Source organism: Rhinoderma darwinii, chromosome 10 (assembly GCF_050947455.1).
Source record: "Rhinoderma darwinii isolate aRhiDar2 chromosome 10, aRhiDar2.hap1, whole genome shotgun sequence".
Taxonomy (NCBI): domain Eukaryota; kingdom Metazoa; phylum Chordata; class Amphibia; order Anura; family Rhinodermatidae; genus Rhinoderma; species Rhinoderma darwinii.
The window spans coordinates 33,792,710-33,820,362 of record NC_134696.1 but is presented as its reverse complement, the minus strand read 5'-3'; the positions used below and the strand labels follow the sequence as shown (position 1 = coordinate 33,820,362).

The window sequence follows — 27,653 nt, the reverse complement described above, 5'->3', positions numbered from 1 at the left end:
ATATACAGGGATGGGCTATACACAGGGGCGCTATATCTACAGAGGGGGGCTATACACAGGGGGGCTATATCTACAGGGGTGGGCTATATACAGGGGTGGGCTATATACAGGGGGAATATATCTATAGGGGGAATATATCTACAGGGCTGGGCTATATCTACAGGGCTGGGCTATATCTACAGGGCGACTATATCTACAGGGGGGCTATATACTGGGGTGGGCTATCTATGGAGCACCATATACAGGGGTGGGCTATATCTACAGGGGGCTATATACTATATAGCCCACCCCTGTATATTGTGCTCTTTAGACAGCCCACTCCAGTATATAGCCCCCCTGTAGATATAGTCCCCCTGTAGATATAGTCCCCCTGTATATAGCCCAGCAGATATAGTCCCCCTGTATATAGCCCCCCTGTAGATATAGTCCCCCTGTAGATATAGTCCCCCTGTATATAGCCCAGCAGATATAGTCCCCCTGTATATAGCCCCCCTGTAGATATAGTCCCCCTGTATATAGCCCCCTGTAGATATAGTCCCCCTGTATATAGCCAAGCAGATATAGTCCCCCTGTATATAGCCCAGCCCTGTAGATATAGTCCCCCTGTATATAGCCCAGCCCTGTAGATATAGTCGCCCTGTATATAGCCCAGCCCTGTAGATATAGTCCCCCTGTAAATAGACACCCCCCCCCCGTAGATAAAGTCCCCCGTGTAGATACAGCCACACTTCTATTACAATTTAAAAAATAAAAAAAAATTCAAACTGACCTTATTCCCGCTCCCACGCCGTCCGGCAGCCATGGAGACCTGCTCTCTTCTGCGCAGGTCACCAGGGGGTTGAACACAGCATCTATGAAAGGCGCTGATTGGCTGGGCAGGATGACTTTCCCTGCCAGTCAGTCAGCGCCTTTCATCGACGGAAGCGTCACTGGTACAATTGCTTCTAATTGTACCTGTGTCCTTGCGACACAGGTACAATTATAATGCAGGAGGAGGGGGCGCTGGCGCCCCCCTCTGAACTGCGCCCGGGGCACATGCCCCGCTTGCCCCCCCCCTAGCTACGCCCCTGGCTAGGAGCCCGGCTCCCTGCACTGTGTTCAGTCCGGGACTTGCGGCAGAAATACGTCCGTCAATTACGGACGTAATGACCTCGTGTGAACATACCCTCATATGTTATTGGAGGAGAGCTGTATAGAACGCATACTGTATGGATAAGTTAAAGGGAATCTGTCAGCAGTTTTGAGGCCTTAAAGCTGCTGACAATGTAATACAGGGTAGGGGAAGGGCATTGTGATGACACTTATTGTCTCGGTCATGCAAGTTGCATGACCGAGAAACTGAAGTTGAATTCCCCGGAGCCGCAGTCGCGAGTGCTACTCTCTGCTCTGAGTGAAGGCTCCAAGGAGACCGCTAGAGCCGTCACTCAGATCAGAGCGGATATGCTGGCAGCGTGCAATGAGGAGAGCCAAGAAGCACTTCAAGTGTTCGCCTCGATGGCACTTGCAACCGTGGCGCAGGGGAATGAAATTTTGGCTTAAGTTGCATGATCAAGACAAACGATGTGGTAACAATGCCCTCTATTTCACCTATATCATGCTGTCAAAATTGCTGGCAGACCGGTACAGAGTCTGATATTGTCATGGGACTACAGTGACTACTACTTTTATGGGGGTATTGTTGCTGCTACTATTATTGGGTGTCTGACTTAGTTATGAAGCATTAGTGAATATCACAGAGCACTGTGGCTCCTTGTGTGATTGGGAAATGTCTGGTACTAATAACTGTAGTTGGCTCACGTGTGCTTCTGTATTGGTGGGCACCGTGGCATCTGAAAAAGGACATTGTTGAAAATTCCATGCCCGTCTTTGTGATGTGTAAAATGTGGGAGATAGACAACAGAATGAAAATATAAAATCCCATGCTGCAACAATATGCAAATAACTATATAAAGTACAACATAGGATTAATTATTCGTACAATGTAAGCCTTTGTCATAGGCCTTAAAATATATGTCCATATTTAAATCAATTTTTTGTAAATCTTTATAAACACGTGAGTAATGTTGCAGAAACCTTGCTTTACTTATGTTCTACTGATTTTCATATCATGTTGTTTTTCACTCCATTCCTATTCACTATTCCTATTGCATTATTACAGTTCTGCCGCTTGCTACTTTGAATCTGCGTCTGTTTTATGAACAGTCATGTGACCTAACCGTTTAAATCTCAATATGTAAGGAGTTGTCCACACGTAGCGGAATTGTTGCATATTTTTCATCCATAATTGCGGACGGAAAATATGCAGCAGAATACAGTAGAAGCAAAGTGGGTGAGATTTAACAAATGTCATCCACACGCTGCGTAAAATTTCCTTGCAGAAATTCAACTGTGGTATTTTTTGTACTGCAGCAAGTCTATTCCTGCTGCGGAAAGTGGACTGAATTGCTGCATTTTTCAGAGGATATGTCTCCATCTTCCTGCATTGAAAAAAACGCTGGAAATTCTGCACCATTTTCTGCACTTAAAACTGCAGGAAATCGTGCGTTTTTCTGCAGCGGAATTTCTGCTATTTTCTGAGGAATTGTTTCAGAAATTTTCTGCAGCAATTCCGTTACGTGTGGACAAATCCTAACTCTCTTCTCAGCTTTGACAATGCACCGTACTCCTTTTATTTTGGATACGACAGGTGAAAAAGACATGTACATTATCCAACAAGAACTACTAGATACTATAAGGCCTTATGCCCACTTCATTTAGTAGAACAAAGTATTTGTAGAGTTACTTAAAAGCTATGTAAACCTTTGAAAGTGATTTTTTGTTTTTTAAATAAAAATGTCTGTGTTTTACTGCAACTTTAAAAATAGTTTTTACCTTTTGAGATACAGCTGCTTTGTATCCTGTATACAGAGCTGATGTGTATCGTTTGCTGAATCCTGTATCCGTCAGGTCTGCGGGACTGCGAGTTCAGTGACAGCGGGTCATCCAACTGTAATCTATCATATCTAAGTTCATAACTTAGATGTGAAAGATTACAGGTGGATCCTGCGTGTCAGGGACACACAGGAGCCACAGACACTGAACCCGTCAGGTCCGCGGGACTGACGGATTCAGGTCTTAGCGAAAGATACAGCTGCTCTGTATAGAGAATACAGAGCATCTGTATCTCAAAAATTAAAAAGTTAATTTTTTGTAATAAAAACTTATTATAAAGTTGCACCAATCACACTGACTGACATTTTTATGTTATTTAAGATAAAATCACTTTCAAAGGTTTACATAGCCTTTAAAGGGATAATCCAGCCAAATACATATTTGGCATATCCATAGGATATGCAGAAATGTATGATAGGTGGTGGTTTCTCTGGGACACCAACTATGAGGGTATGTTCACACGATTTTCAGGCCGTAAACGCCAGAAAAACGGCCAAAAAATTGGAAGCAGGACACCTCCAAACATCCACCCATTGATTTCAATGGCAAAACGGCGTTCTGTTCAGACGGGCCGCGAAAAAGAAGTGCAGGTCACTTCTTGGGATGTTTTTGGAGCGTTTTTATCATAGACTACGTTTTTGGTTAAGTGTGTGAACTTAGCCTTATAGGGATTTCGTGGGTCCCCTGACTTACTCGGTTGTTTTAGTCATATACATAGAACATATTGTAGAGAGGCACACATGCATGACCAGCTCTGGATGAATTTTACTTTAAAACGTGTTTTCGTGAAGAACGTGACAAATAATGTGATAGAAGCACAACGTGTAAACTTTAAACTGGCAAAAAAATACCATACTGTCATTTTATAGCAGATGACCGAAAAGAAAGTTGCAACTTGTACTTTATTTATCCCATGTGCCCTCCACAGCTACAGCAAACCATCCATCGCTAGGTTCTACCATATTTGCCGAGATGACTAAGTTCAAGTTATAAGCAGTATCATTTTCTTTTAAAATGCCAGACCCCGACAACAGCAAGGCACCTACTGAGTTTATAACTGAATTTTAGAGAGGACAAAAGGGTCTGTTCAACCATCATTACCAGTGAAATATCGTACAATAATGTAAACAGGGCCTTTAGTTGTATATCACTATTAAGTGATTATTTTGCATCTCCCTTCTGAAGTTTAAATAGATGGCGAGGGTTGCGGCTGACACTATGGGCTGTACATTTGCCTTGGCAATTGTACCACCCAACCTGCTGGCCACATCTCCCACTATGACATCAAACTTCAGGGGGGAGACGCAGAGAGGATGAAATTATATCGACCATTTAATTTATAGATGACTAACATTTGACTACATTTAATATCAAGAGTTTAAGTTCAGTTTAAGGCCCCATGCACACGACCGTGCCCGCAATCACGGCCCGCGATTGCGGGCACGGCCGGCCGCTGACTGACAGCCGCATTTTCGGGCCGTGCTCCCATACAAAGTATGGGAGCACGGCCCGCAAAATGCGAAAGAACGGACATGTTCCATAATTCCCGGAAAACATTTCCACGGCACGGACACCCTTCCGTAGTGCTACGGAAAGGTGTCAGTGTTCAATGAAAGTGAATGGCTCCGTTTTTGCGGACCGCAATTGCGGTCCGCAAAAACTGAGGTTTTTTACGGTCGTGTGTATGGGGCCTAAGTTCAGCAATCATACAAATACTCATGCAAAACTGAATACCACAACTGGATCTTGTCATAGAAACGAAGTAAACAATAGTGATCCTCAGAGACCTTTTAAAACATAGTACGGTAGATAAAAATATACATTCCTAACTCATCATATTTCCATTCCACCTATTAAGAATATGCCCTGGAGGAAAAACAAGATTGAGAGCCTAGAATTAAACTTTGTTGTTTACTTTGCAAAATCCCTGAGTACATCTTGGGTCTTCCAAATATATATACACACACGATATATACAGACTCATGTCAGACTCACGGCGGTTACCTACCCTGAGGGTATGTTCACACGTAAACTCAAAAATGTCTGAAAATACGGAGCTGTTTTTTAAGCCACTCGCAATTTTCGCTGCGTTTTTTACGGCCGTTTTTGGAGCTGTTTTCAATAGTCTATAAAAAACGGCTCCAAAAACGTCCCAAGTAGTGACCTGCACTTCTTCTTCGCTGCATTTTTACGCGGCTGTTTTGAAAAACGGCCGCGTAAAAAAATGGCCTTTTGGAATAGAAACCCGTTTTTCCCATTGAAATCAATGGGCAGATGTTTGGAGGCTTCCAATTTTACGGCTCGAAAAACGTCCGACAATAGCCCGTGTGAACAGACCCTGAGTAGTACAATTGTGTCTCAGCTTTTTCCTTTTTTCATTCAGATTAGGATGGCCACACAAGTTTGATAGCTATTGATCGACATCCCTTCCTTCCAACCCTCCCATACACATGCACACTCGGCCAAGCGTGCATGTTTTCTCAATGAGGGGGAGGGGAATAAGCCATTGCTATACACCTGTTGGGCGGCTTATCTCCCTTGAGAACAAAGCATTTATTTATTTTTACATTAGAAATTGGCGGGTTCAGCTGACGTTAGTCTTATGTGTATGGCCATCTTTATACAGAAGCATTGTTAAAGACCTGTTAGGGAATGTTGAGCTACATGATATAGAGAACGCCGGATTTGGTTATTGAGTGAAAAACGTGAAACGTGGCTTTCTAATAGAGAGGACTATTGAAAACAATGGGTGCACTCTGCAATGATTGATATTCCTCCACAGCAGATTTGCAAGAAAAAGAAAGCTGACAAGTGTCACACCTAGTTATAGCAGGTGACCTCCGTTGATCAGCTATGTTTGCCATAACATGGACAATCCCTTTAATCAATAAACTTCTGAATCATTTGAATGTAAGACTGTTAGGGTCAGTTCACAGAGCCTTTTGGCGCAGATATTGATGCGGAATCCACGTCGGAATCAGCGCCACAAATTGGCCAAAATTGCCCCCATTTATATCAATAGGAGGTAGAGGCGTTTCTTCTTCCCGGGGCAGCTTATGGCTGGTCATGGGAAAAAAAGCAGCATGTCCTTTTTTGCCAAGATTTCCAACTCTGAACTCCCATTGAAATCAATGGGAGACAGAAAAAAAATTGTTTGAGCGTTTTTGCTGCGTTTTATGCTCCCGGTCCCTGCATTAAATTCAACGGCCGTGGGCAAAAAGCGTGGTAAAAAAAAGCGGAATCTTGAGGCAGATTATTTCTGCATACAAAAAACTCTGTGTGAACATACCCCTTACATTTTTATTTCTAAACAACCACTTTATATATGAACATGCATCCTGGATGATTTTAGATAACAGATAATATATATGGTTAATATAGAAAAAATTCTGACACATTAGAGGCAACGGCCTCTTAATTAATGTGTTTCATCTTTTGGCCAGACTGTACTCCACAGTTGTGGCGGAACGACCGCAGCCATGTGCCATCCTTACGCCACACATCTGGCCAAAAAAAACGACCACATACATACAGTGAAGGAAATAAGTATTTGAACCCTTGCTGATTTTGTAAGTTTGCCCACTATCAAAGACATGAACAGTCTAGAATTTTTAGGCTAGGTTAATTTTACCAGAAAATCAAATAGTCAAAATTATATATATTTATTTGCATTGTGCACAGAGAAATAAGTATTTGATCCCCTACCAACCATTAAGACATACAAAATGACTGTCAATCGATATCGATCTGGGGCTCCATGCAAAATCTCACCTCGTGGGGTATCCTTGATCCTTAGGAAGGTGAGAGCTCAGCCGAAAACTACACGGGGGGAACTTGTTAATGATCTCAAGGCAGCTGGGACCAAAGTCACCAAGAAAACCATTGGTAACACATTACGCCGTAATGGATTAAAATCCTGTACCTTCAAATCCTGAGTGACAACCTCCTTCCCTCCACCAGGACATTAAGAATGGCTTGTGGCTGGGTCTTCCAGCACGACAATGACCCGAAACATACAGCCAAGGCAACAAAGCAGTGGCTCAAAAAGAAGCACATTAAGGTCATGGAGTGGCCTAGCCAGTCTCCAGACCTTAATCCCATTGAAAACTTTTGGAGGGAGCTGAAGATCCGAGTTGCCAAGTGACAGCCTCGAAATCGTAATGATTTACAGATGATCTGCAAAGAGGAGTGGGCCAAAATTCCATCTAACATGTGTACAAACCTCATCATCAACTAAAAAAACCGTCTGACTGCTGTGCTTGCCAACAAGGGTTTTGCCACCAAGTATTAAGTCTTGTTTGCCAAAGGGATCAAATACTTATTTCTATGTGCACAATGCAAATAAATACATATAATTTTGACTATGTGATTTTCTAGTTTTTTTTTTATAGAATCTCTCTCTCACTGGTAAAATTAATCTAGCCTAAAAATTCTAGACTGTTCATGTCTTTGACAGTGGGACTTACAAAATCAGCAAGGGATCAAATACTTATTTCCTTCACTGTAAGGGCATGCCCCCACGTGGCGGTTTTCCTCCGCAACTGTCCGCATCAATGCCGCACAGAATCTGCGTTGCAGATTCTGCGGCGGATCTGCCCAAAATGTGTAGTAAATTGATGCGGACTAGCTGCTGCGGACTGCGGGAAAAGTGCTTCCCTTCTCTCTATCAGTGCAGGATAGAGAGAAGGGACAGCACTTTCCCTAGTGAAAGTAAAAGAATTTCATACTTACCGGCCGTTGTCTTGGTGACGCGTTCCTCTTTCGGCATCCAGCCCGACCTCCCTGGATGACGCGCCAGTCCATGTGACCACTGCAGCCTGTGATTGGCTGCAGCCGTCACTTACACTGAAACGTCATCCTGGGAAGCCGGACTGGAGACAGAAGCAGGGAGTTCTCGGTAAGTATGAACTTCTATTTTTTTGACAGGTTGCTGTATATTGGGATCGGAAGTCACTGTCCAGGGTGCAGAAACAGTTACTGCCGATCGCTTAACTCTTTCAGCACCCTGGACAGTGACTATTTACTGACGTCTCCTAGCAACGCTCCCGTCATTACGGGAGCCCCATTGACTTCCTCAGTCTGGCTGTAGACCTAGAAATACATAGGTCCAGCCAGAATGAAGAAATGTCATGTCAAAAAAGCAAGACGCATCCGCAGCACACATAACATGTGCATGACAGCTGCGGACTTCATTGCGGAACTTAGAATCTCCATTGAAGTCAATGGAGAAATTCCGCCATGAGTCCGCAACCAGTCCGCCACTGGTCCGCAACAGACAGAGCATGCTGCGGACACCAAATTCCGCTCCGCAGCCTATGCTCCGCAGCGGAATTTTACGCATCGTCTAAACGAACACTTCTAAATAGAAGTGGAAGTCAATGGAGAAACGGCTCCACTGCGGATTAACGCTGCGGAGTGTCCGCAGCGGAATTCAAGTGAAATTCCTCCACGTGTGAACCCAGCCTTACGCTCCTCTTCTCCCGTCTCTGGCTCCTTCATCACTCCAGAGCCGCTCATACAAGAACCTGATGCCGAGCAGCGTCAGGACCTTATATACAATGCACATTCAATGTCATCAGTGCTGCGTCGCATGCAACATCCTGACGCTGCCCGGCATCGGGTCCTTGTATGAGCGCCGCTAAAGTGATGAGGTAGCCAGGGAGAGAAGAGGAGCAGTGAGTATAAGTTTTTAAGTCTGGTTGATGGGTGGCAAGGTAGGCGCCCAGACCGGGCCCCTACCTTGCTACGCCCCATAGAGTGAAATTGCAGTACGCCCCATTTTCCCAAGGCCACTTCTCTTTTCAGAAAAGTGCCGAGGGGGGCACAAAAAGTCTAAAAGTTTTGGCCACTTTTAGACTTTTCTACTGGCGTAGAAAGGTTGATAAATTAGCCCTTAGTATAGCAAAGAGTGGCATAACTGCACACAATGTACACAAATGTTATCTGATCATGAATGAACACAACCTGACATGACAGTGGCACCGACCCACAATAAGGAATGTTGGTTTTAATCACTTTTCTGCTATACAATGTTTATTTCTCAGACTATAGTCAGACAGTCAACTCTAAATTCAGGGAATATTGGGCTGATATTGTGTGCTCAGGTCTGTTGATTTAATGGAAAGGTAATTAACAATTTTAAACCAACATTTGAATTGGAAAGTATCATAGTGAAAAACCTGGTACTGTTTAGAAGTTGTAATAATCATGTGCTAGGCCTAGTTCACACCTGGCATTTTTTTTGCCAAAACTCGGGATGGATTGAAGAAAGAGAAGCATAGATGTCGCCGATTTTTCTGCAATAATTGACAGTACAATACATGTGGATGGAGTTTTAAAAACCTCATCCACATGTAGGGGGAAAAAAATGTGCACGGAAAGCAGGGCATGCTGAGGTTTATAAATCCGCAGCAAATCAATTCTGTCGCATATTTATCATGGATTTTCATCGCAATTTTCCTCATTTGCAAAGCAGCATAATACGTGATAAATAATGCATGTTACTATTTCCGTCACGTCTAAAGATTTCCATTATATTTCTTTCCCTTTAGGCTTCACTAAAAAAAAAACTACATGCAAAAACTGCATCAATAGTGTGAGCTGGTCTTTAGTGAGAGGTGATACACTCTGCAATCAGCATCAGATTTTCATTCAACCAGCAGAGGGCGCCCTACTTTCACTCACAGTTTTTGTTTGTCCTCTGTCATTTTATTGCATACTTTACCGTTGGGAGACTTTGACACAAAGGCAGTTACCTAATAAAGCATGTTTGTTGCAAATGTGATAAAAGTTAAGCAAATATGACATTTAAAAAAGAATATGCCTTTAAGAATAGCAGTATTCACCTTGACCTATTAAACATGTCACCAAAACAAGGAATCCTAAAATGTACATTGGAAGTAATAGAAAAACTCTAAAGTGTGAGTCTTTACTTCTTAAAATTTCGCACTAAATGGACTGGTTGTTTTTTTTTTTCAGAACAAATACATCAAAGAAGAAATATCTAATAAAAATAATAATAATCTTTTTAATTTATTATATATATATATATATATATATATATATATATATATATATATATATATATATAATAAATTAAAAATATTATTATTGCGGTGCTGTTTTCAAGGGAAATTAGCCTATGATTTTGAGCCGTTTTTTAGGCATCAATCGTTTTATTTATTCTATTGACACAATGAAAAACTGCTCCAAAAATGGATCAAGATGTGACATGCACTACTTTTTATGTGGCATTTTTTTTACGCGCCGTTTTTTTAAACAGCTGCATAAAAAAACGCCCCGTCTGAACGAAACGCCATTTATTCCATTGAAATAAATGGGCAGATGTTTAAAGGGGTTCAGCTTCCGTTTTTTCAGGTGTTTTTTGAGGCGTTTACGCCCTGAAAACACTGCGTGTGAACATACCCTCAAGGTAAGAAATATATCAGTATTAGATATGTACAGTAAGAGTGTAATAGCCTGAGGCCCACCACCTATGCGGTCACAAAGGGCACATCAGCTGTACCTGCTAATAGGCACCCAAGTCTTAAAACCACCACAAATATTAATAGTGAAGTGGTTGACCATTTTGCATAATCCCAACTTGTTAGAAGAGTCCCTTGACAATAATCAGATCACAAAGTGTCCCCCTGCTGGGATCCCCAGTGATCAGATTCAATCTGTAAGGAAACTTGTAGTGTTCCATTTCCCTGCAGCGCCACCATAGGGGAAATTAAGTATTACACAGTGTCCATTCAAATGAATGAGTTGCCTGTGTATTGCAGGGCCATACAGGTCCTCCAGAAAGTGCAAAACTCTCTTAGTAACCGCTCTCCACTCTACTAACTCAGAATTTCTAAATAAGCTTTGTGAAAATGGATTTTCCAAACCGGACAAGCCATTTAATTATAAAGCAGTGTTTTTTTTAGATATTATATAACATTGGTATAAGATGAGTCGGAGCTGTTTTGTATAACACTGTTATAAGATAACTTGAAGCTGTTTTCTAGTCTCTAGGTACTGTATATTATATATTATGTTTTGCAGTGCATATCATTGTTATTTAGGCAAATCTAACTTTATTTGGATAACTTAGACCATAAGGTGTTGTGTCAACAAAAGATACCACATAGGGCACCATCCAACATAAAACCATCCCTACCCTACAATAATAAAAACATGAAATGAACATATATGCAATAAAACACTTTGCACCTCTTTCGGCCCTCCTCATATTTGAGTGTAGGCCGCCGCTGTATACAGTGTACACAGACCTCTGTCAATCAATAGTGAGGAGGATGAGGAGAGCCGGCCATTTGACATTATAACCCTTCGGACCTTGGCATATAATATGCTGCTGCCCCTAGGACAGCATATTATACTGACAGATCCACCCCGGAAACTTTGTTGTAGGGTTCTCACTTTGTAGATGTTACAAACCACACAGTCATAGAAATTGCGTTTCTGACTTTTACGGCTGTAATAATTGAAAATTTTGCATGTGAGTCCTAATGAGTGATCGCAAATAGCTTTTCTTAGCAGGCAGATTTAGACCTTGATGTATTATTGACCCTCAGCAACCTGCCATTACTGCTCCTTAACAACGCTTTTAATGTCATTTGTACAGTATGTTCCAAGGTCGCCCCTCATCGTCACTTCCATTTGCAGAGCATTAACTCAAGATATTTTGTAAATGGATGAAAACGACCAATTTTAGGCACAGCTCAGAATAGTTATGTTTTGTAGAAAAAACCCGCAGGATATAATATGAATCAACTAGTCATTTTTATTGACCTTTTCTGACATATTATTCAGACACATTTGCCTGTAAATTCAAAATATGGCCTGGAAATGTAATTCCTATCCTATATGTCAGTTATCAGTTATCTATTAGTTTAACATATGTGTGATTTCCATAGGTGACAACATCAATTGGCAGCCATTACAGTGTATATATTGGTTATTACCCAGTATTCTAGAATCCCTAAATGGTATATACATCTGCATAGCTTTCTTATCCCCTCTTTTGATCTGTCTGTCTGCTACAATAGTTCTAGCAGTTACATATTTCTGCCGTTATATTTATGCAACAGCTGGATCAGGATGAACATTGCCGATAGGGAAGGGCGGCAGTGTATGTAATTGTGGAAGGACTCAAAACAGTTACCAGTGCTTCATCTGTAACTGTAATCTATGGATTAGCTATAAACGTATATTCTCAAACACTGTTCACTATACATGAAAGATAGGTTACTTACGACTGGGCTCCATTACCGCCACCAAAGTAAAAGAAAGGTCCTGAACCCCGTGGCTCTTCTAGCTTCTTCTCTGTGAGATGGGATGGCTGGGAAAGAAGCTTATGTTGAGCTGTGGATGTTTCCATTTTCGGTGCCTCCAAGGGCTCTGGATCAGACGTCTCCATTCCAGCTGTTTGGGGTAAGACAAGTGATAAGGTAAATGCCAAGCTGTACAAAGCATTCAGCTGTAGAGAGAACAAAAACTCTTCTGAAGAGTTATTTATCAACCGCCATATCGGTCTGTGCCAGCTTGCTAATACACATATAACTATTCACCCTAGACCTGAAGCTTATGTCAACACCAGACAAATACTGGCTATAGTAAAAGCAATGACAATGATGATTGCATCCCAGATAAAATGCATTTACCGTGGGGATGTTACAGCAGGGAAAGGATGAAATACAAACTTACAAAGCATACATGGCTGTTCTTATGCTGTATGCCAAGCTCATACGGTGCTTATATGTGTCTATAGCTGTTAATGACACTCACAAATACAACCTACAATGTAGTAACAGCAGTAATATATATTCTGTTTCTCTTATTTAGTGTTAACCCCCTGTTTATCGTATCGACTATTACCACCATACAGTGACTATATAATAGCATCATACAGTAGCTGGATTATATAACTAAATAGTGAATGAATATTATCACCATACCGTGACTAATACAACATATAATGACTGAATAATAATCGAATACCACCACCCAGTGACCAATAAATACCACCATACGGTGACCAAATAATACCACCATACAGTGACCAAATAATACCACCATACGGTGACCAAATAATACCACCATACAGTGACCAAATAATACCACCATACAGTGACCAAATAATACCACCATACGGTGACCAAATAATACGACCATATAGTGACCAAATAATACCACCATACAGTGACTGAATAATACCACCATACAGTGACTGAATAATACCACCATACAGTGACTGAATAATACCACCATACTGTGACTGAATAATGCCGCCATGCAGTGACTGAATAATACTGCCATACAGTGACTGAATAATACCAGCATACAGTGACTGAATAATACCAATATAGACTGTCTGAATAATACCACCATACAATGACTGAATAATACCACCATAGTGTGACTGAATAATACCACCATACTGTGACTGAATAATACCACCATACTGTGACTGAATAATACTACCATATAGTGACGGAATAATACAACCATACAGTGTCCACATAACCCCACCATACAGCTACTGAATAATACCACCATACGCTGACTGAATAATACTACCATACAGTGACCAAATAATACCACCATACAGTGACTGAATAATACCACCATACAGTGACCAAATAATACCACCATACAGTGACCAAATAATACCACCATACAGTGACCAAATAATACTACCATACAGTGACTGAATAATACCACCATACAGTGACCAAATAATACCACCATACAGTGACTGAATAATACCACCATACAGTGACTGAATAATACCACCATACAGTGACCAAATAATACCACCATACAGTAACTGAATAATACCACCATACAGTGACTGAATAATACCACCATACAGTTACTGAATAATACTGCCATACAGTGACTGAATAATACCAACATACAGTGACTGAATAATACCAATATAGACTGACTGAATAATACCACCATACTGTGACTGAATAATACCACCATACAGTGACTAAATAATACAACCATACAGTGACCACATAACACCACCATAAAGCTACTGAAAAATACCACCAGACGCTGACTGAATAATACCACCATACAGTGACCAAATAATACCACCATACAGTGACTGAATAATACCACCATACTGTGACTGAATAATACCACCATACAGTGACTGAATAATACCACCATACAGTGTCAGTGAACATATACTGACCCTAATACCAGCAGTAAATCAAAGGGAATCAGGTCCTAATACTCAAAAGAGATACTTATATGTTGTATGTCAATATATTTATGTAATTGTGTGTTATTCTACGTTTTATGTGCTCATTAAAGGCTAAGTTTTATAATTACACCTTCCTTACAACAATTCAATATACTGTGACTATTACCACCATACCATGACTAAATATTACCCCCATACATACCATCACTGAATAATACCACCATGATGGGACTAACTAAAACCACCATATAGAGACTGAATAATACAACCATAGAGTGACCTAATATTACTACCATACTGTTTTCAATTAATACTGTGATAGGATGACTGAATAATACTGCCATGCAGTGACTAAATAATGCCACTTTATAGTAGCTAAATAATAACACCATACAGTGACTGAATAATACCACCATACAGTGACTAAATAACACCATCAAACAGTGACTGAATAACACCATCAAACAGTGACTGAATAATACAATGATACAAATGCTGAATAATTATACCATACAGTTAGGCTAAGTTCACACTAGCGTTAGTATACGTTTACCTCTCTTCCGTCAGAGATATAGAGGATCAAAAGATAAAACTAAAAGCAACAGTTCCGTTAGAACTACCATTGATTTCAATGGTAAGGGCATGACCACACGTGGCGGATTTCCTCCGCAACTGTCCGCATCAATGCCGCACAGAATCTGCGTTGCAGATTCTGCTGCGGATCTGCACAAAATGTGCAGTAAATTGATGCGGACTAGCTAGTGCGGACTGCGGTAAAAGTACTTCCCTTCTCCCTATCAGTGCAGGATAGAGAGAAGGGACAGCACTTTCCCTTGTGAAAGTCAAAGAAATTCATACTTACCGGCCGTTGTCTTGGTGACGCGCCCCTCTTTCGGCATCCAGCCCGACCTCCCTGGATGACGCGGCAGTCCATGTGACCGCTGCAGCCTGTGCTTGGCCTGTGATTGGCTGCAGCCGTCACTTAGACTGCAACGTCATCCTGGGAGGCCGGACTGGAGACAGAAGCAGGGAGTTCTCGGTAAGTATGAACTTATATTTTTTTACAGGTTGCTGTATATTGGGATCGGTAGTCACTGTCCCGGGTGCAGAAACAGTTACTGCCGATCGCTTAACTCTTTCAGCACCCTGGACAGTGACTATTTACCGACGTCTCCTAGCAACGCTCCCGTCATTACGGGAGCCCCATTGACTTCCTCAGTCTGGCTGTAGACCTAGAAATACATAGGTCCAGCCAGAATGAAGAAATGTCATGTCAAAAAAGCAAGACGCATCCGCAGCACACATAACATGTGCATGACAGCTGCGGACTTCATTGCGGAAATTAGAATCTCCATTGAAGTCAATGGAGAAATTCCGCCATGAGTCCGCCACTGCTCCGCAACAGACAGAGCATGCTGCGGACACCAAATTCCGCTCCGCAGCCTATGCTCCGCAGCGGAATTTTACGCATCGTCTAAACGAACACTGCTAAATTAAAGTGGAAGTCAATGGAGAAACGGCTCCGCTGCGGATTAACGCTGCGGAGTGTCCGCAGCGGAATTTAAGTGAAATTCCGCCACGTGTGAACCCAGCCTAATTCTTTTGTTTCAGTTGCTTTCCGTTTGTCTCCGTTCGCTAGGTTTACGTTTTTTGGACAGAAGCAAATGCGCAGTCTGCAGAACTTTTGTTTCCATGAAAAAGAAAAACATATGGAACAAATGGAAACATAGCAAACAGAAACAAACGGAAAGCAACTGAAACAAAAGAATTACCATTGATATCAATGGTAATTCTAACGGAACCGTTGCTTTCCGTTTAATCTTTCGATCCTCTCTTCCTCTGACGGAAGAGAGGTAAACGTATACTAGCGCTAGTGTGAACTTAGCCTAACAGAATACCACTATACAGGAACTGGTAAAAAATAGGTCTGCATAGGAGCTGTGCACACAAAATGGTTGATTATTTTTATTAAGACTATTTGCAGAGTCGGTTATTTCTTTTTTTAGATGCATTGCGGCAAAAAAAATAGTTGCAAGAGTACCTAGCCTTTCAGTCATGTATCATTTGTAATAACCAGGTGTAAAAAAAAAAAAGGGAACATTCCACTCATCCCACAAATAAATCCGGCAGCAAATATTTACTCCCATGCTGCAGGCAAAACAATTTCTATTTCTCTTATTATGTGCTTTGTACTACTAGATCTTAGTGTGGATGTCAGTATGGCGGTGCTTTAGCTGATTCTGTTATGGAAGAAATGTGACTGTCAATTTGGGGACTGTAACAGGCTTTGTTAAGGCTCTGATTATGATGCACGTGTCATTATGGTGACACTGTGGTTGTAATTATGGATAGTCCATGGGTTGACTTAGGCCTCTTTCACATCTGTGTTCCCCATTCCATTGTTCTGCTCCATCAAAGGAGCAGAACAAGGGAAAAACCGGAAGTGCTGATAGAACCCAAAGACTTTAATGGGTTCCATCGGATTTTTGACAAGGTTGCCTGTGGATTTACCGGAAGCTATTTTTTCTGGTAATTTCGGGTGAATCTGAGATGGAGGCCCCCAACGCAGATGGGAATAAGGCCTTAAAGGGAATCCGTCATGTATCATGGATTTATGAGATGCAGTCGCCCCCCCCCCCCCGCCCCCTTCCGCTGCTGACAGATTTCTTCATATCACTGTGCATAGAGGGAAAGCTGTTAATCAGAGGCTAGAGGGCGGGGAAGCATCGCGCTGCAATGATTAAACGGTAAAGTGTAACAAAACTACTGCCTATTAACAGACATTAATGGTGCTGAGCTGCAATATCAGATACAACCCATGGACAGGTGTGGTGCTGTTTTTGGAAGCAGCCATGTTTTTCTAATCCTGGACAACCCCTTTAATTTCTCTTGCTGTCGTACTGCACAGGTACTACATCATACAATATGTAATTTATTAAAGCATGGGGGGATTTATGAAAGCCAGTACAAAAGATACATCAATTACACTGTTACATGGGTTGTTGTATAGCAACCAATCAGACTGCTGCTTTTTTTCCCCAACCTTCCTTATTAAAGTGAGAGCTATAATATGATTGGTTGCTCTGGCAACACTGCATGTAACATTGACCTTGATGTTTTGCCAATTACATACTGTAGGTAGAGCTACATATAGAAATACAGTATGAAGTAGATTAGCTCCTACCCACACACATCTATAAGGTAGTCGATGGGTTGGCATAATTAACTGACATTTCAGCTTTTCATGAGGGAAAAGGAAGTCGTTGCTGTCTTGAGGAGATTGGTCTCCAGCGATGTGAACAATAATGAGTTATTATTGTGACACGGGCAGAGTATCACCATCAGAGTACCCAGAGGACCCTCATTTATTAGCCAGAAAGAAGAGCATCTCTCCTTCTGGAGTACCCAAAACATCCATACATGACATGGACAGCCCATTGACTTTAATGGCACCTGTGTAATGTTTCATTTCCCCTGTGGTGGCGCTACAGGGAAATTGAACACTTGCTGCTGCCTCCCCCCCCCCCCCCGCAAGGCAGTCTACACATCATTAAATTTGTCATAAGTAGTCTCTACTAATACTGTAAAAAGGGATTGTCCAAAGTGGACAACCCCTTTAAAGAGGACACGTTGTATCTCCTGACGTGTCTGTTTTAGTAAATACTTTCATCCCCTATAAAATAACAATTCTGGAGTATCTTCTCTTAGAACTCTGCCTTGTATCGTTCCTCAAATTGACTACTGGGTGTTACCATTCCCCTTGTCAATGGGTCGTGTTCTTATACACTGTCCAATCAGTACTGGCAGACTGTGTAGGGCCACACCTTATTGTCAAGAAGAATGGTAACGTCAGACTGTGTAGGGCCACACCCTATTGACAAGAAGAATGTTAACGCCTAGTTGTCAATTTAATCATACATTTCCAAAAGGAATAACAGAGGAACGACACAATGTAGGTGCTCTAGAATTGTTATTTCATGGTGAATGCATTTATTTACTAAAACACTCACGACACGAAAGCTGACAGGTCCTCTATAAATTACAATGTATGAAAAGCTATATATCTCTCTCTATATATAAGTATGTATTACTTCCATATAGCATATTGTAGGAGTATTCACATATCAACAAAAAACAAACTATGCTGTCCACCGCTTCACCAGGGGCGTAGCTAGGGGGGGCAGGCGGGGCATGTGCCCTGGGCGCAACTTAGAGGGGGGCCCCAGCGCTACCTCCTCCTGCACTATAATTGTACCTGTCTCTATAGGACACAGGTACAATTAGAAGCAATTCAGCGCTTTTGCATCAGTGAAGCGAATGGTACCTTTTGTACCAGTGAAGCTTCCGTCGATGAAAGGCGCTGACTGACAGGGAAAGTCATCCTGCCCAGCCAATCAGCACCTTTCATAGACGCTGCGTTCAGCCCCCAGGAGACCTGTGCAGAAGAGAGCAGGTCTCCATGGCTGCCGGACGGCGTTGGAGCGGGATTAAGGTGAGTTTGAATCGTTTTTTAGTTTTTTTAAAATTCTAATAAAAGTGTGTGGCTGTATCTACGGGTGGGGGACTTTATCTACGGGGGGGACTTTATCTATGGGGGGGGACTTTATCTATTGGGGGACTTTATCTACGGGGGGGCTTTATCTACAGGGGGGACTTTATCTACGGGGGTACTTTATCTACAGGGGGGGACTCTGTCTACACGGGGGGGCCTTTATCTACGGGGGGTGGACTTTATCTATGGGGGGGACTTTATCTACGGGGGGGGACTTTGTCTACACGGGGGGGCTTTATCTACAAGGGGGACTTTATCTACGGGGGGCTTTATCTACACGCGGGGGAGCTTTATCTACGGGGGGCGTCTATCTACAGGGGGGGCTATATACTGGGGTGGGCTATCTATGGAGCACCATATACAGGGGTGGGCTATAGCTACAGGGGGGCTATATAGTATAGCCCCCCTGTATCTATAGCCCACCCCTGTATATAGCCCCCATGTAGATATAGCCCACCCCTGTATATAGTCCCGCTGTAGATATACACTACAAAGAGGAAAAATGATCAACTTCAGCACAACAATATTGGAGTATAAAAATATATAAACTTTATTACATTTAGACATAACGGAATAAAAAAGATGAGTCACACAATGAAAAAGGCGTCAACCTATGCTAAACCAAAGCAGTGAATAAATATAGTAGGCATATAGATATATTTGTATAGAAATGTATAGACATATGCGTATCAGGAGTCAAAAAATAGCAGCCAAGCCATATATAGAGTACATCAAGACAATTGCTAGAGATGAAGTGGTAATAATAAATGACAATAAGGAATACGGGAATGTATAGTAGTATACCAAATGCACATAAAAAAAGCTAGTAATTAATGTGCTCTAAAGAGGCTGATTAGTATCAAACTGCCAGTATGGAATAACTGACACGTATAAAAAGTGATAACCTACCAAAAGTCATGGTCACACACAGGAGAGACTCCCGCACCCAGTAGATATAGCCCACCCCTGTAGATATAGCCCACCCCTGTAGATATAGTCCCCCTGTATTTATAGTCCCCCTGTAGATATAGCCCACCCCTGTATAAAGCCCCCCTGTAGATATAGCCCACCCCTGTATATAGTCCCCCTGTAGATATAGTCCCCCTGTAGATATAGCCCACACCTGTATATAGTCCCCCTGTAGATATAGTCCCCCTGTAGATATAGCCCACCCCTGTATATAGTCCCCCTGTAGATATAGTCCCCCTGTAGATATAGCTCACCCCTGTATATAGTATCCCACAAATAGCTCCCCCTATAGTGCTCCACAGAAAGCCCACCCCTGTATATAGCCCCCCTGTACATATAGTCCACCCCTGTATATAGTGCTCCACAGATAGCCCACCCCTGTATATAGTATATACAGGGGTGGGCTATCTGTGGAGCACTATATACAGGGGTGGACTATCTAGTGGAGCACTATATACAGGGGTGGACTATATCTACAGGGGGGCTATATACAGGGGTGGGCTATCTGTGAAACACTATATACAGGGGTGGCCTATATGTGGAGCACTATATACAGGGGTGGACTGTATGTGGAGCACTATATACAGGGGTTGACTATCTGTAGAGCACTATATACAGGGGTGGGCTATATCTACAGGGGGGCTACATACAGGGTTGGGCTATCTGTAGAGCACTATATACAGGGGTAGGCTATATCTACAGGGGGGCTATATACAGGGGTGGGCTATCTGTGGAGCACTATATACAGGGGTGGGCTATATCTACAGGGGGGCTATATACAGGGGTGGGCTATCTGTAGAGCACTATAGGGGGAGTTATTTGTGGGACACTATATACAGGGGTGGGCTATGTGGGGGCACTATCTACAGGGGGCTCTATGGCAGGCACTATCTACAGGGGGCACAGTGTGTGTGTGTGGGACACGGTGTATGGTGCTATTATAATTAGTGGTGCAGTGTATGGCGCTATTATATTTAGGGGTGTAGTGTGTGGTATAATGAGAACTTTATCTTTATTTATAGGTGCAGAAATGTTGGAAAAGTGAGAAGCTGAAGCTGAAGAAATGGCTGTGACCGAGAGAAGTCTTCATAGAGGTCTGGACCGGATGGAGAAAAAGAACTAGAATCTGAGACGTCACCGGTGAGTCACTTAATGTAAATGTTTATTATGCCTCTAATCAGTAATGTAGTCACTGTATGATCTGCAGCGAGATGATGGGTGGTATGATTATGATAGGATTTATTTTTTTGTGAAACAGCATCTCCCAGCATATCCTTACCATTGTTCGGGCCATGCTGGGAGCTGTAGTTTTACGCCGTACAAACTTGTACAGCAGGGGTTTTGTTCTGTTGCTGTATATATGTACTGAGCTTGGTTCTGGTGTTGTGTATAGAACCATATTGCTTGTAAAATGTACAAATGTTTTTATGCTCGAGTAACATAAAAAGAAATGTGGAAAAGAAATGACACGTCGATTGGTAGAGAAAACAAACACTGTGAGGGGGAAGGAGATGTCGGGAAAGAGGTTGGGGGGGGCGCCAAACTGAATCTTTGCCCCGGGTGCTGGAGAACCTAGCTACGCCTCTGGCTTCACATAGCTGCGCACCATAGATCAGCACTTTTTACTAGTGTAGGGAAGTCCTACAGTTGGAGTGTAGCTACTGCTCCTCAATCACCTGACCTAGAAATCATCATAGTACAAATGTGTGTATATATATATATTATGGCGTTTTTGTTACATTTTGTGCAAGCAGAGCTCATATCAATTCAAATTACATTCCTTGATGTACAACCAGATGTAATGAGGCTGGATATCAATCTGAGAAAGGAAGATGTCAAGCAGCAGAAGTTAAAAAAAAGCTATATCTAGGGCATTACATACAGTAGTTAGTTCCAGTAGTGCCCGGGATGACTCACCTTGCAGTGTAATGAGGGGGAGAACGCGCTTCTCTTTCTTTGTAATCAGGGGACTTAGTAATAACGAGATTTACTTGCTGAAAAGCTGATTAGCGGGTTTCTTTTCCTGGCTTTCACCTTTCACACTTCACTGTATGGTCTACCCTGATTATAATCCCTGGCTTTAAATAGACTCTTAAATACAAAGTAATAAGACTTCTTTTTAAGGAGTGCTATATATTTCAGTAAGGCTGGGTTCACACGACCTATTTTCAGACGTAAACGAGGCGTATTATGCCTTGTTTTACGTCTGAAAATAGGGCTCCAATACGTCGGCAAACATCTGCCCATTCATTTGAATGGGTTTGCCGACGTACTGTGCAGACAACCTGTCATTTACGCGTCGTCGTTTGAGGGTATGATCACACGGCCTATTTACGGACGTAATTCGGGCGTTTTTGCCCCGAATTACGTCCGAAAATAGAGCCTCAATAGCGCTGACAAACATCTGCCCATTGAAAGCAATGGGCAGACGTTTGTCTTTTCACACGAGGCGTAATTTACGCGCCGCTGTCAAAAGACGGCGCGTAAATAGACGCCCGCGTCAAAGAAGTGACCTGTCACTTCTTTGGCCATAATTGGAGCCGTTATTCATTGACTCCAATGAATAGCAGCGCCAATTACGCCCGTAATTGACGCGGCGTTCAAGCGCCTGCACATGCCGTTACGGCTGATATTACGGGGATGTTTTCAGGCTGAAACATCCCCGTAATTTCAGCCGTAACGGACGCCCTCGTGTGAACATACCCTGACAGCTGTCAAAAGACGACGCGTAAAATTACAGCCTCGTCAAAAGAAGTGCAGGACACTTCTTTTTCGCGAAAACGGCGCGAAAAACGCAGCGAAAAACGTGAGTTGCTCAAAAAATGTCTGAAAATCAGGTGCTCTTTTCCCTTGAAAACAGCTCCGTATTTTCAGACGTTTTTGGCTCAGCGTGTGAACATACCCTAAACGAGGCGTATTATGCCTCGTTTTACGTCTGAAAATACGGCTACAATACGTCGGCAAAAATCTGCCCATTCATCTGAATGGGTTTGCCGACGTACTGTTCCGACTACCAGTAATTTACGCGTCGTCGTTTGACAGCTGTCAAACGACGACGCATAAAAATACAGCCTCGTCAAAAGAAGTGCAGGACACTTATATACATTATATGCAGGACACTTATATACATTATATGCAGGACACTTATATACATTATATGCAGGACACTTATATACATTATATGCAGGACACTTATATACATTATATGCAGGACACATATATATTATATGCGGGACACTTATATACATTATATGCGGGACACTTATATACATTATATGCGGGACACTTATATACATTATATGCAGGACACTTATATACATTATATGCAGGACACTTATATACATTATATGCAGGGCACTTATATACATTATATGCAGGACACTTATATACATTATATGCAGGACACTTATATACATTATATGCAGGGCACTTATATACATTATATGCAGGACACTTATATACATTATTTGCATGACACTTATATACATTATATGCGGGACACTTATATACATTATACACAGGACACTTATATACATTATATGCAGGACACTTATATACATTATATGCAGGACACTTATATACATTATATGCGGGACACTTATATACATTATATGCGGGACACTTATATGCAGGACACTTATATACATTATATGCAGGACACTTATATACATTATATGCAGGACACTTATATACATTATATGCAGGACACTTATATACATTATATGCAGGACACTTATATACATTATATGCAGGACACTTATATACATTATAGGCGGGACACTTATATACATTATATGCAGGACACTTATATACATTATATGCCGGGCACTTATATACATTATATGCAGGACACTTATATACATTATATGCGGGACACTTATATACATTATATGCGGGACACTTATATACATTATATGCGGGACACTTATATACATTATATGCAGGACACTTATATACATTATATGCGGGACACTTATATACATTACATGCAGGACACTTATATACATTATATGCAGGACACTTATATACATTATATGCCGGGCACTTCTTTCAGACGTAATTTGAGCCGTTCTTCATTGAACTCAATGAAGCACAGCAAAATGCGAGGAGGAGCATTTACGTCTGAAACGACGCAGCTGTTTTCTCCTGAAAACAGTCTGTCTTTTCAGACGTAAAAGCCTGCTATCGTGTGCACATACCCTAAAGAACAATAAATTGAGGGAGAATCTTTAGAAACCTTCTAATATATAGTGTTAGGGTATGTTCACACAGGCTATTTTCGGCCGTTTTTCGGGCCTTAAAACGTTCCGAAAAACTGCTGAAAAGTCGGAAGCAGAACATATCTGCAGAACTTACAAATATCTGCCCATTGATTTCAATGGGAAATACGGCGTTCTGTTCCAACGGGGTGTTATTTTATGCCTCATTTTCAAATAACTGCGCGGAAAAAGACGCCCCGTAAAAAAAAGTGCATGTCACTTCTTGAGCCGTTTTTGGAGCCGTTTTTCATTGACCGAATAGAAAAACAGCTCCAAAAAAAAAAACAGCCGCAAAAAACGCTAGTTAATTAAAAAACGGCTAAAAAGCAAGAGCTTTCCCCTGAAAACAGCTCCATATTTTTAGCCGTATTTTGTTAAGCGTCTGAACATACCCTCAAAATACATTTCCTAAATGCTGCACTCAAGGTCCATTGCAAGAGGTAGGGGGAGGGGAAAACCTAGATTTAGAGATAGAGCCTGCAGAGGGGAAAATTGCAGAATACAAGTCATATAATGGCCAGACATAGTGTTATTTCTCATATACACATATGACGGCTTATTCTGAGAAGTCACCTGAAAAGTAAAACAAGTATAACATTTCTTTTATGTTTATAACTGGGCTTTGGTGTCAGAAAAATTGGAGAGAGCTTTTTCTACAACCAAAAATTGCACAACATTTTGAACAATATTTTTTAACAAACTAGCCCTCTGAACATACCTGTTAGAATTTGTGAATTTGAGCCAAGTTGACGCCTCTTCTTTCTTGCTGCTGAAGGTGCCCTCCTTGGAGACCTAGAGACCTTCACAATATGGCTCGCAGATTCATGGTGGCTTTTTTCCTGTTGAATATCATTTTCTGGCCATGTTTGTTTGTCATTGTTGGCTGCAGATGGTGTTGCTTTTTCTATAACATCCTTTGTCTTACTTCGCCTTTCATGTTTTTTGATTCCCACTCTCTCTGAGGGACGTTTTGATGTGTCATACAATCGTTGCTGTGAGTCTCCCTCCCTCGTCTCAGATGGACTGCTCTTCAGCTGCATATTGGGAGATTCCAGGTCGATGTAGTGGACCTAGGCCATTTATCTATGTTTTTATCTGAGGGGGGGGGATAAAAATTTTTAGATCAATTTAGAAAAATAGTAGCAAACGAACATTTGCCATCACTTCTACCGCATGCCTACAGTTTTACTCAGCATGGGACCATTGATCACTTAGTACATTATTCCATAAACTGGCCATATATATAACAATCTGAATGATAAAGATGATTGTTAATGATGGTTCTGACTGATGGAAACTGTGCCACTTCCCAATGAACAAAGTGAAAATGAAAAATATCAGAGGAGGGATCAAGGAAGGGGGGAAGTGTTGCCATTACTGATTGGTATATAATACGTAGATAAGTATCCAAAGCACCAGCATTCTTGGTAAAATGTTTTGTTTATTTAGGCAAAGCGTAAAAAAAGAATCAATGTTTGGACCTTTCAGGGCCTTTTTTAAGCCAAGAGAGAAATGAATGGAGGAGACAAACGGAAACCATTGGCAACGGAAGCAATACCATTGAAATCAAAGGTAATGCAAAAGGAAGCTATGGTTTCCGTTTGCCTTTCTGTTGACTGGTTCCCCTGACAGAAAGGTCTGATGGAACCCATCAACGGAAACCGAACGCTGATGTGAACAGGCCCTTAGCCTGTTGAGCTCACAGGGGACAATCTAGACTGGTTACAATTGTAGCAAACTTTCAGCTTTGGAAAGTATTAGATTTGTACGGGTTTTCAACCACTGAATGTAAAGACAAAGGAATTGATTCGCTGACAGCAAACAGAGGTCTTAGGAACGATAAATTTAAATTTGGAAATTGGAAAAGGAAGAACAAATTATATTAGAAATTTGCTATATTTTCCATGCAATGATTAGGTAAGTACATTATAGTACGTTATAGCATATCGCTAGGACCCCCTGGAAATGTATAAATATGTTTAGAACTGGGCGTTATTAGTGTAGGGACACACCCTATTAACAAGAGGAATGGTAACGAGTCGTCAATTTAGGCCTTATTCAAACGAACGTAGAACACGTCCGTGTGACGGCCATCACACGGACGCATGTATTTCAATGTTGAAAAATAGAACATGTCCTATTTTCTTCCGTTTTCACGGATCACTCCATAGACACTAGTCTATGGGGATCTGTGAATACGGGACTCGCAAGGGGGCAACTCGGACGTGAAAAACTGCAGTTTTTCACATTCAAGTTTCCCCACTTTCTTCTGAAAAAGGCCTTAGTCATACATTTCCAGGAGGTATAACAGAGGAGCGGCACAATGTAGAGTTCTAAGATAAGTTTATGGGAAATACAAGTATTAACTAAATGTCTTCTTTAATAGAATGTTTAAATGATTGGACTGAAACATTTGGCTCAACAATAGATGGAGAAGCACGTGTCACCAAAGCCCGCTCCAACTTTACCTACAGGTGATTTTTCACACGCTGGTTCTGCCAGCAGCGTTGTGTTTCTCCTGGTGGAATGATCTCAGTTTAAGTTGCTTTCTTGTTCTGCTCCTTTGCAGGTCATTGTACACCCAGAAAAGGGCAAGTGTGAATACAACAGAAAAGACAATGAACTGGATGAAATCCAATCTACCTATGCTGGAAACTGGAGAACTGACATGCCAAGTTATTTATTAAAAAAGAAAAAAAGCTGCTGGCATGAATGAAAATGAAAAGCAGACGATGGCTCATAACTTTTTAATCTGGAGGAACATTTTGCACTTGCCAAAAGCAGATCTTCTGCACATAAACCGAGCAGCAAAAAGCATTTGTGTTACTTTCTTGGATGAAATTTCATATAGCGCTTAGGTTATGAAATGACCTTAAGTGTCTTAATACAATGGAGGGATGTGAAAGCTTACTTTTTGGCCAGCACTCAATTTGCTAATTTATATTCTGTCAGCACTGATTACTATACACTATGTAAGTGGCGACAAGCCATGGCCATTTCATTACTAGAAATTATGCACTTAAAAGAGATGTCCACACTGGTTGTCCCAACTGTGAAAGAAGCCTTCCGGCGATCAACTGATCAGCACTGGTCCAGCTGTTGAAATCCCCAGCGATCCATTGCTAATGCTATCAAAAAACGGACATTGAAGTAATAGGGTATATGAACACGGGTTGTCCAGTAGGTACTGTAGGTCAATGTTCACCTTTGAACAGCATTTTTTTTTTAAAATCTATATAGATCCAAATTTCGGTTCTGATTAATTTCTTAATATATTTTTATAGCGATCAGAGCTTAGGTTTCCTGATACAGCGCACCAAATATCCATAACCATAACTAAGCAGGCATTTCATATGCCAGTCTTAGGGCTTGTCCACACATAATTGCGGATGGAAAATATGCAGCGTAATACATTAGCAGCAAAGTGGATGTGATTTAACAAATATCATCCACACGCTGTGGCAAAAATTCCGTCCAGAAATTCACCTGCGGTGCATAATGTTATTTCCGCAGCACGTCAATTATTTTTGCAAGATGTGGAACATCACCTAAAATAAAAGGGGTAAAGAGACAATGTGTCGCCATAGAGCTCTAGCCTTATATATTGAACTCAATCATAACACAGTATGCATTGAGTTCCCAAGCTCCCTCTAGTGGTAGCTGCAAGTAGCCAGAATTTTATCACTTAAAGAGGCTCTGTCACCAGATTTTGCAACCCCTA

General features: G+C 41.6%; 1 protein-coding gene and 1 long non-coding RNA gene across 2 annotated transcripts in view; one reads left to right on the top strand and one right to left on the bottom strand.

The window, feature by feature from the left end:
• Positions 1–25,006, bottom strand: part of TTLL10 (tubulin tyrosine ligase like 10) — a 74,488-nt gene extending 49,482 nt beyond the window's left edge. The window contains exons 1-2 of the mRNA XM_075840978.1: positions 24,651–25,006; positions 12,189–12,357 (exon numbers count right to left, since the gene is read on the bottom strand). Coding sequence (XP_075697093.1) covers positions 12,189–12,357; positions 24,651–24,972 — 491 coding nt within the window. The 5' untranslated portion in view covers positions 24,973–25,006. The remainder of the gene's footprint in view (positions 1–12,188; positions 12,358–24,650) is intronic.
• LOC142662752 (uncharacterized) overlaps positions 1–27,098 on the top strand; it is an 86,679-nt gene extending 59,581 nt beyond the window's left edge. The window contains exons 3-4 of the long non-coding RNA XR_012850969.1: positions 26,319–26,406; positions 26,502–27,098. This is a non-coding gene — a long non-coding RNA (uncharacterized LOC142662752). The remainder of the gene's footprint in view (positions 1–26,318; positions 26,407–26,501) is intronic.
• Positions 27,099–27,653: the final 555 nt, after the last annotated feature.